This window comes from Mustela nigripes, chromosome 2, assembly GCF_022355385.1.
Source record: "Mustela nigripes isolate SB6536 chromosome 2, MUSNIG.SB6536, whole genome shotgun sequence".
Taxonomy (NCBI): domain Eukaryota; kingdom Metazoa; phylum Chordata; class Mammalia; order Carnivora; family Mustelidae; genus Mustela; species Mustela nigripes.
In genome coordinates this window covers 14,317,021-14,326,777 of record NC_081558.1, presented here as the reverse complement: position 1 = coordinate 14,326,777, position 9,757 = coordinate 14,317,021, and the positions used below count along the sequence as shown (strand labels likewise).

General features: G+C 59.6%; 1 protein-coding gene across 2 annotated transcripts; it reads right to left on the bottom strand.

Moving 5' to 3' along the window:
• Positions 1–1,160: 1,160 nt before the first annotated feature.
• TMEM59L (transmembrane protein 59 like) lies at positions 1,161–6,488 on the bottom strand. Of its 2 annotated transcripts, none has more exons than XM_059389461.1 (8): positions 6,212–6,488; positions 5,055–5,211; positions 4,824–4,933; positions 3,562–3,714; positions 2,899–3,001; positions 2,282–2,399; positions 2,063–2,180; positions 1,161–1,811 (listed from the first exon to the last, which is right to left on the bottom strand). In XM_059389461.1, exons 1-8 carry the CDS (start codon positions 6,377–6,379, stop codon positions 1,683–1,685), a joined length of 1,056 nt encoding a protein of 351 aa, XP_059245444.1. In that variant the 5' UTR covers positions 6,380–6,488; the 3' UTR covers positions 1,161–1,682. The 2 variants fall into 2 exon arrangements, with proteins under 2 accessions (XP_059245444.1, XP_059245445.1); XM_059389462.1 differs by lacking the exon at positions 6,212–6,488 and adding an exon at positions 6,069–6,089.
• Positions 6,489–9,757: the final 3,269 nt, after the last annotated feature.

The following is a 9,757-nucleotide window of genomic DNA, read 5'->3' as shown; positions in this document are numbered from 1 at the left end:
AGGGGGTGCCTTCAAACCCCACCAGGACCCAGAACAATACCTGGGGGGGGGTGCAAAATTGTCTTTGAATGTTGGATGGTGATGTTCATGGTATCACACAGGGTCCTGGCAGGAAGTAGGAGCTACTCAGAAAGGATGCCTCGGAAGTTTTAGTGAAGGTGTGGGCAGGGTTGGGTAACAGACAGGAAGGGCGCACCACCCCAGGTGAGCAGTGGTGGGGAGCTGTGACCAGGCACAGGCTGAAGGTTGGAGGGTGTAGGGAGGGACACTAGGAGAGAAACACCTTGAATTCCCAATCTTCCCTCCCCCTACCTCCTGCCTGTGCTGATCCTCACCCACCCCCAACCCCTCCCCAGCTGACTCTAGCAGAAGGTGCAGAGCCCAAGTGGATCTCCTGGGACACAAGGCAAGGTAAAGGGTGGATGGATGGCTGACAATCAGTCCTACCTGATTCCCTCTAGCACCCCACCCCCACCCACCTGTCACCCATAGACCTCCATTGGCCTGTGAAAACCTTCACCCCACTGACCACCCCACCCCTCATCCGAAATTCTTCCCAGGAATCTCTGATTGCTAACAATAGACACCACTCCAGCTGACTGAAGCTAAAAGAGGATTTTTCTGGGAAGATCTCCGGGAGTCTGCAGAATGGACAGGAAGGATAGAAAGCCAAGGCCATGGCCTCATCAGGGTAGGCTGCTCCTATCCTGCAAGGTTGTTCTCAAATGCGAAGTACAGGGCAAGGTCAAGTCTGGATCCCTTGGATAGGGAAAGGGCTAGGACTCACTGTCAATGCCCCGAAGCTGCCCCACGTCTGAAAGAAAGGGGGGTGGAAGCCAGATGCCGGCAACATTAACCAAACATCCTCCTAAGATTCAACCTGTGCATTTCAGAGGAGGGACCCCAAAAGGGAGGCAAGAAGGGGTACCGACCCATCCGGCCCAAGCAGGTAACAAAGGCCACTTTTCTGGGGACCTCCCTAGTCAGAAGTGTGGTGCAGGTTGGGCAGCAGCAGAGGCGCTGTCCTTCCTGAAGCCACGGAGAGTTCCCAGGGCGGTCCCCAACTCAGAAAGGGCCAAGTGGACTGGGGCCATAACCATGCTCAGGCTCTTCTCCCAAGGGCAGATGGAAAGATAAACAGAAGTAGGCTCAGTCCAAAATATCTTTTATATACATGGTTTATTCCTCCCGACCCCCATGTTGCAAACCCAGCCTCAGCCACCCTCCCAGCTTCGACCTGCCCACCACCAACTCTCGCAGGGGCCTCTTCTCTTAGGACTGGATCTCTGGAGGTGAGGTGGGGGAAAGGAGGGTGCCCTAGCACAGGGTGGTTCCCCTGTGCCCTCAGCCCCCACCCTCCAAGGGAGAAAGGAGGCGGGAGGGAGGAAGCACAGAACTGGGGATTGGATACTCAAGAAGCTACAAGATAGAAGGCAAAAGTAGAAAGCTCTGGGGAAGGGGGGAGCAAGGAGGGACCAAGGCCAGATCCCGCCCCCCCCCCCGCCCTATGGGGGCATGGCGATCCCAGGACTCAGAGGGGCAAGGAGTGGGACTGGAGAAAGAAGAAGGATGGGGGAGTGGAGGAGCCCAAGGATGGTCCTACCCTGACTTGGACTCCTGGGCACAGGACAAACGAGGCCCAAGGAGCCCCTGCACTGGGCGATGCACGGGCCAATCAAGACCTACAGCTTGGTCAGGTCCAGCTTCAGCTTGTAGGGTGGGGGGCTGTCCCCAAAGGCATGCGACGGGGGAGGATAGAGGGGCCAGTCTGGCTCTACCATGAAGCCCTTGTGCTGCTCCAGGGTCAGGGGCTGCAGGGGGAGGAAGAGGGAGGGAAGGAGGGCTACTGAGCCCCCACCCTGCCAAGGTTCCTTCCTACCCCGATCTCAGGTCACCCCAGCTAAGGACTGGCATTACCCACCCCCAACTTGATAAGGAAGTAGAGCAAGTTGCCCAGTGTCACACAAGGAGTCAGGGGATCTTGTCGCCTGGGGAGAGCAGGCAGCCCAATTCAGGGCCAAGGAGCGGCCCTTCTCCCACCCCTTCACCAGGTCCCACCCACCTGGAACTTGAGGTGCTGGCCAGGTGCGGTCACCAGTGTGGAGCAGCTCAGCCACAGCATCACCAGCACGGAAAGGAAGAGGCAGCAGGCCAGGATCCAGCGAGGGAGCCCCGAGCGCCTGACCAGCCCAGAAGGCAGGCTCAGCGGTTCCAGTGGGCTTTGGGAGACCTTCCCCTCCAGCTACACTCCCATCCCCCCACCCAGGGCCCTGCCACCCACCGGGACATGCAACTGAGGAAGTCGTTGTCCTGCAGCTCATCAGATTCCACCTTGGCCTTACTGCTGGTCTTGACTCGAATCTTGGCCTTCCTTACCTTGTCCAAGGGGCCTACGGGGTCTGAGAGACAGGTCATCTCTTAGTGGCCCCCAGGCCTTCCCCAAGAGACCATTGCAGCCAGGAGAGGAGAAAGGAGACCAGGACCTAAGGCAATGTGGCACGGAGTCCTGGAAGAGATCAGAACCCTGGGAAATGGACCGTGGCATCCTAGGAAATTGACCATGGCACCGGGGAGCCCTAGGAGTTGGACCACAGAACCTAAGAAGATGAATCACAAAACCCTGGGAGACAGACCATGGAACCTTTGGAGGTAGACCTGGGAAGCCTGGGAGAGGGATTTTGAATCCCCAGGAGAAGAATCACAGAACCCTGGAGATGGACTGTGGAATCCTGGGAAACAGACCACAGAATCATGGGAGATGGATCATAGAACCCTGGAAGATGGACCAAGGAACCCTAAGAGTTGAGAGATGAAATCCCAGGGTTCATTTGCCACTAGGATTCCTTATGGCAGTGGAGCTACCTGTGGAAGGAACATTGGTCTTGCCTTGGACCTTACCCACGTGCACCTCCAAGGCCTCAGGGTGGGATCCCCGCCAGGTCACCTCTACTCGTTGCAGACGGGCTCCCTCGTGCCCCAGGCTCTCTACCACAGGCTGGGTCTGGGTTGGGAACAAGACAGCACAGAAGAGCCATTTAGAAAGGCACCACCTTGGCCCTGGGAAGCACATCTCTGTGTCCCCTCTAGGTTACATTGTCCCATGCCCAGCTGACACATAGTTCCACGATGCCGAGGGAACCCTTCTGTGGGAGCTGTGGTTCCCTGCTGCTGCAGGCATCCCAATGCAGACCCAATCCTTTAGCTCCTGAAGTAGGAACGCTACCTAGGTCAATAGAATCACGGGGATTGGATGAGAGATGGTCACATGACCCAGCCAGGGCCAATCAGAGTAAGTCTCCATCGAGTTAAAACTTCAGAGATGTTATACCCTAGCCCTCTGGCATCTACCATCAGGGGGGAAGAGCTTTCCTGGGACTACAACCACCACAAAGGGAGGCGGACTCAAGAGGGGAGTGAGACAGTGAAGCCCTGAATCTAGCTGGGTCCAAACATTGATCACCCGAGGACTTTGCATCCCATGAGCCAACAGCCAATGCATCCCACCTTCTTAACCCGACCACCCACCTACCGCACTGGCATCGCCCCGGCCAGACCCCTCACCTGGAACACCACCACCTTCCCGTTGTCGGTCTGCAGGTAGTACGTCCAGGTGGAGGAGACAAAGCCTTGGGCTGAGTTGACAAGGTCATTGCAGAGGGTGGAAAACAAGTCCAAGAGCGAAAGAGCTCCACTTGGAGCTTCCAGGACCTTTCTCTGCCAAGGGGAGACCCAAGCCATAGACATGTCACCAAGGTAGGGGAGTGAGCTGAGAGAGTTCACTGGGACCGGAATTTGCTAAGTGGTTTGGGGCATTGGGGCTTGATGCCATGAACGTGGTATTTGGCTTGCTGTTGCCCTTGGAGAAGGGGATTGCCCTCTCTGAGCCCTAAAATGGGGATGATTCTCTTCCATCGTGGGGTTGTTATGAGAGTTCAGTTAAACGATGGCACAGCACCAATGTGTAATACATGGTAGCTGCTGTTATTAAAAATTGCACATCCTCACTCTTATTCTGACAGCATCAGGAGAGAATTCAGAACAGGAAGGAATGATATAGTACAGCGTGCTTTTGCGAACAATGAAGGCCTGGAGTGGGTGGAGGAAAATGGGTGAAGGTGAGGAGCTTTCTGGGCAATCTTAGTTCAGGGGTCTCTGGCTGTGATAAGTGGTTTCCTGTGCCTTAGTTTCCCCTAACACAGTGTTTCCTAGACTCACTCATGGACGTGATGAGTGAGCAGTTATCTCTCCCTGGGGTAGGGGAGTAAGTAGCTCCTCCCTGAAACTCAGTTCTGAGGGCCCCCCCCCCCCATGACAGTGACCACCTGTTCACCAAAAGGAAAGTGCTTAGACCAGCACCTGGCATACAGTAGGGGCTCAACAAAGTTAGCTCTGATAACACTGAAGATGGGTGAGGTGAGGCATGCTCACAGCCTTAAATCCTAGGTCTTGCCCAGCCCTAACTATGTGACCTTGGGCAGTTCCTTTGTGGGCATGAAATGAGAGTGACTTGCACTGTCCCAGGTGCCTCTAGGTGGCATGAGGAATTTGAGATAGGCTGTTTTGGGGCCTGGACCAGGACCAATGACTGATAAGCCCGAGCTGTTTTCTGCCATTTACTCCTTGTACGGTGGTGGGAGGGGAGGGCCCTTCTCATATCACAGAGATGATTACTGAGGCTTGAGGCAAGACAAGACTCCATCGAGAATCCCTAGTAAGCCCAGAATGGATGACAGAGCCTGGGAGACTCAAGACATGAGTGCGGATTCAGGGAGGAGAGAAAGGACAGGGGATGTTCCCAGGGCCACAAGTGGGAGGCTGCCCACCTTCTGTTCTGGTTCAGGCTCAGGTTCAGGCTCCGGCTCCGGGTTCTGACTCCAGCAGCCCTCGCTGCAGGCCTGCTGCTCTGTCTCCTTCACATAGGCCTCCACACACGCTGGGGGTGGCAGGAGGGGTGACTAGGGAGTGACCCTTCCCAGGCCACCTCGTCCCACCCTGGCCACTACACCACACACACACCCCACCCCACCCCCACCCCCACTGCCCCTGGCCCTCACCTGCTTCACACTCAGTCTGGGTGGCGTTAGGCTTGGAGCTCCTTGCCACAAATCGGCAGATGGAGAAGAGGCGGCAGCCGCGCTCACAAGCACTGATCAGGACAGCCCTGTCATACTCATTGGGGGACTCAGAAGGGTCCCCCTCCTCCAGCTCTGCCTGGGAGAGGGGACATGGGGTTCAGGCCAGGGGGAGGGGTAGTGGGAGGTTTGCACTGGAAGCACAGGCTCAGAGCAGGAGATAGAAGATTTGTTGTTCTCTCCCTCCTCCTCCCTTCCCCCTCACCCCCCACCACTGCCCAGACCCAGAGTGATTGAGGCGGGGAGGGGAAGGCTAATATTAGTAGGGCTTCTTAGCGCTGAGGAAAGGAGAGGGGAATGGACGGTGGAGGACACTGGATTTGGGCAATGGTTGTAAAATGGACGAGTTGGAGAGAAATGCTTCTCCCTCCCCACCCTACCCCACGCCAAGGCTTCACGGGAGGAAGACAGAGATTGAGGGGAATTCTCAGGCCTGAGGAAGGAGGGAGGAGGTAAGAGGAGGAGGTTTGTCATCTCTTCTGGCCTGGGAAAATGGAGATCCAGCTGGTGGGTGAGGATGTGAATGGGGGCTGGTAGCTCGCTCTTGGGGAGGGTAGGGAAGAGGTTGTGGAAAGGAGGAGGAAGAGGAGGAGGAAAAGAGAAAGAGGAGGAGGGGAAGGAGGAGGAGGAAAGGATTATCAGACCTGAGGGAGGTGGGGGATGGGCGCCCCGAGGGTCTTTGCGCAGCAGTGCACAGCCAGAGCCGGCGAGGTGGCCTAAGAAGGCTCGATCCCCTTTCCTTTCCTTCCTTGGAAGGACCCCCCCCCACCCCCCCATCCACCGGGGGATTCCCACCCCCCACCCCCCCCCCATCAGGGGGACAGAGGGCCCCCCCCCCGTCCTTCCCCCGCGGGAGGAACAACCCCCATCTCCTTCGGAGGGACCCCCGACCTCGATAGAAAGGACCCCAGTCCCTCCCTCACCAGATGGACCCACCTCCATTGTTGAACCCCCATTTCCGACTCCTTCCCGCTCGGAGGAACCCCTATCTCGCGCTCGCAACGGAGGGAACCGCATCCCCAGCCCCTCCCCCACCGGAGAGATCGCCGCTCCTCTGGCTGGCGCCGCAAACGCTTCACCTGCGAGAGCTGCGGACCAGGATAGCGGTCGCGGCACCGCAGCTGGCAGCTCTGCGTATCCCCGAGCTGCGGGGCGAAGGGGTCGCGGGCGGGCGGAGCGGGGATGGCAGGTGGAGGCTGCAGCAACAGCAGCAGCAGCAGCGGCGGCATCAGTGAGACCAAAGCCATGGCCGTGCCCGGAGCGAGGGGCTCGGGGGACGCCGGCTCCTGGCAGGCACCGAGGATGCAGCGGCGGCGGCGGGGACCGGGTCGCTGACGTCACCCGAGCGAGGCAGCCTGGGAAGGGCGGGCGGGGGATGCGGAGAACGGGCGGGGGAGCCGCGCTGCTGCACGGTCGGGGTGCGGGTGGGGCGGGGCAGGTGGACGGTGATCCCCGCCGCCTGTCCCATCTCGATGGTGCCATGACACCTCCCTCGTATCCACGGGCTAGAGGATCTCCGCCAGCGCTATGGGGTCAAAAGGAAAAAAATAGGGTGATGGGATGGGGTGTCTCTTGGCCAGGGGATTCAGGGAGGGCCTACCTGAGGTGGCAAAATTTGAGCTGGCTTCGCGGGGAGGGCAATCCAGGCACAGGGAATAGAGAGTGCCCCGAGGCGGGAAAGAGAGTGTTGGAAGAGTAGGTAAGAGGGCGATGATGCTGGAGCTAGACACTGGAGATGGAGCGACATGAGTGAGGGTCACAGCGCTGGAGCAGCCAGGGCCTCTGGAAGGTCTGTGGCATCGTGTCCCTTGTCACCCAAGTGAAAGGGGTGGCAACTTTGTAATTGGTTTGCCTCCTGTAGGAAGCCCTCCCAGGCCCTTCAAGGTCCCCCCAGCCTTGCCCGCTTCTGGGCCAGCCCTGATCCACTGGCCTGGGGGATCTAGCGCTGTCTACCCTCCAACTGAGGGCCTCTCGGTCCGGGGCTGAGTGGGAGGAGACACAGAGGTGCAAGTAGGAGCAGGGTGAGAGTGCTGCTTAAAGTCCTAATTCTTGTGGGAAAACTTCGGACAGGGACACTTCTGGCTTCCATAATAGCCACACCCCAAGATGATGGATTGGAGCCCCATGAATCTCTGTTTAAGAGGTTTCCCTAGCTTCCTCTCTGCCAGGCCAGGCAGCGGGGGGTGGGGGGCGCCTCCCTAAGCCTTGGACCCCTGCAAAGAAGACCCCCCGGCCCCCCCCCCCCCCCCCCCCGCTGGCACGCCCCGCGCAGGTGCCTGCCGAGGTTGCGCTGCCGCCGGTGTGGCTTCTTGCTTCTACTCTCCGCCCCCACAGACGGGGCGGCAGCCTCTCGGGGTCGGCAGGTCAGAGGGCGCCGCAGGTTCCGGCCGAGGAGGAAGGGACCCCGGCGGGGGGGTCTGGCGCACCCCCTCCCCTGGCTGGCCGCGGCGCTTTCATCTCCGCGGCCTCGGCGGGCCCCCACGTGGCTTAATCAGGCGCGGCTGTGCCTGGCGGACCCTGAACATCTGGATCCCGGCGCGGCCCCTCCCCCGCCCCGCCCCTCCTGGGCTGCGCCGAGGCGACCCTGCGGCAAGGGCCTCCCGCCTGCGGTTTTCGCGAAAGCGAGGGAACCCCGCGTCTAACCTCCCGCGAGTCAGGGCCTGTGCCTTGGGAAATAGCCATTGGTTAAGACCAATGCTGTCTCCCATTTCACAGGTGGGAAACTTAGGCTCCAGGACCCCTCAGCAGAGCTAGGATTCAAGCCCACACATGTCAGTTCAGAGCCCTGCGCGCTTAAGCGTCTTCCACAATTACTATACTTCGTTCATTCCAAACAAAGCCCTTCCCAGGTATTTTCTTGCAACAACCTAAAAGGAAGTACCGGTAGCGTTGTCTAATCTACTGATGAGGAAACTGAGGCTGAGGGTGGAAAAAGGGGTGGGCCCGGATACAAGCGAGAGAAGCAAAGAGAGGCGGGCGGAGGTTGGGGCATTCGACATAAGAGGCGTCACTTAAAGCGCAACAGGAAGGAAAGACTCCCCCCATCCTCTTGCGGAAGGGGAAACTGAGGCTGGAGAGGTTGGAGCGCTGGCCTAGGTTGCCGGAGGGGAGCGAGAGGGCTTGTTTGCCGCCCACCCACCCCCCTTTCCGCTCTACGAGGCCGCTGGGGGCGGGAGCGGAAGGAGGACTTGACCCTGGCCCCCCAGGTGAGCCCCCGCGCCCCTCCTGCCGTTCCCGAGGGAGCAGGTCCAGGTGAGGGGCGGGAGGGCCGGCGGGCGGCCGGGGTCGGGTTTCAGGAAATCCGCCGACATTCCTTCGGGGCTTAAGAGGGAAAGTTGACTCGGCGCCGCCCCTCGCCCCCCCCACTTCCTACCCCCCGGGGCGGCCCGGCCGGGGGCGGCAGGCGCGGGGCGCTGCGGCCGGCCTGGGCGTGAATCAGCGGCTGGCCGGGCGTCCGGGAAGCGGCGGCCGAGGTCAGGGCGGGCATCGGACAAGCGCCCTTTGTCCCTTGCCGCCCTCACCACGACCCCGCTGACCCCCACCCTCAAGCCGGGTACAGGCTGAGGAGGAGGCACGGCTCGGTGGCGCCGGCGCTTGCTGACAGTGGGCCGGGGGTGGGGGGTGGGGGAGTGGTGGAGGGAAAGGGGCACAGCTGTCTACCCCCTTCACACACACCGCAGCTGGCACCTCCTAGAACCCAGACATCTGAGGTTCTCCAGGAAGCCGAGGGGCAGGGAACTCAGGCCTCCGTGGCGGGTGCGCAGGGGCCCTGACCTAGACCTAGGCGGCATTCCTGAGGCCCTAGCTCCACTGCCTATGGGGTCTGAATTTTTCAAGTTCAGTGCACAAAGCTTTGAACCTAGGCATCCCAGTTACCCAGGCTAAAGCTCCCGGGTAGAAATAATGAAGCCCCACCTTCTCCTGCACCCAGGTCCTGAACCTAAGTTCTGCTGTCCCAAACCCATGTCCAGGTCTGGACCCTGACTGGCCCCGCTTCCTGGGAACACAGGCCTGGAGCACGGGCAGCTAATCCCAAACTGAGAAGCCCTGAGCATAGAGGTATCAGCATGGGAGAGGCGGTGCTGTGCTCTACCCCCTCCCACGGGCTCTGGGTTCCTATGGGCCACTGAAGGTGCTGCCTTCTCCCCAGGGTCCCTTCAATGCCCTTCAGTTATACAGGGAGCTAGGGCCAGAGGCTCGCCCTCAACTTAATCCTTAGATGCAGAGTGTGTGGACTAAGGAGGAGCCCTTCTCCATCCTAGGTGGGGCCCTCTCTCCATCTGTACATTCCCAGCCACCTTCAAGGACTTGGGTCAATATTTGCCAGAAGTTCCGTCAATGCAGGCTCCCCTTCCAGCGCAAAAGGCAGTAGGACTGGGAAGGAAGGGGTTAAACCTCTGGGAGAACCGTGGATAGGGAAGCAAGCACCTGGGGGTCAAATCTCTTTCCTTAAAGTCAAAGGTATGAAGTGAAGGTTACCCAGGGGAGAGAGTACCTACCTGCTCCAGGGCAGAGCTGGGCAAACGATCCTTACTGTTCTGTGGGTAAGGACTAGAGAGGGATGGCTACCAGCTTGGGTCACAGAGCAAGTCAGGGGGCGTGGGCCTCACTGGGACCCCAGGCAG

Coding starts and splice junctions, on each gene's coding strand:
- TMEM59L (XM_059389461.1), bottom strand. CDS start 6,379: ATGGCTTTGGTCTCACTGATGCCGCCGCTGCTGCTGCTGCTGTTGCTG. Junction 5,212..6,211: donor CTGGTCCGCAGCTCTCGCAG/GTGAAGCGTTTG, acceptor CCCCTCTCCCAG/GCAGAGCTGGAGGAGGGGGA. Junction 2,181..2,281: donor TTCCTCAGTTGCATGTCCCG/GTGGGTGGCAGG, acceptor TGGGCTGGTCAG/GCGCTCGGGGCTCCCTCGCT.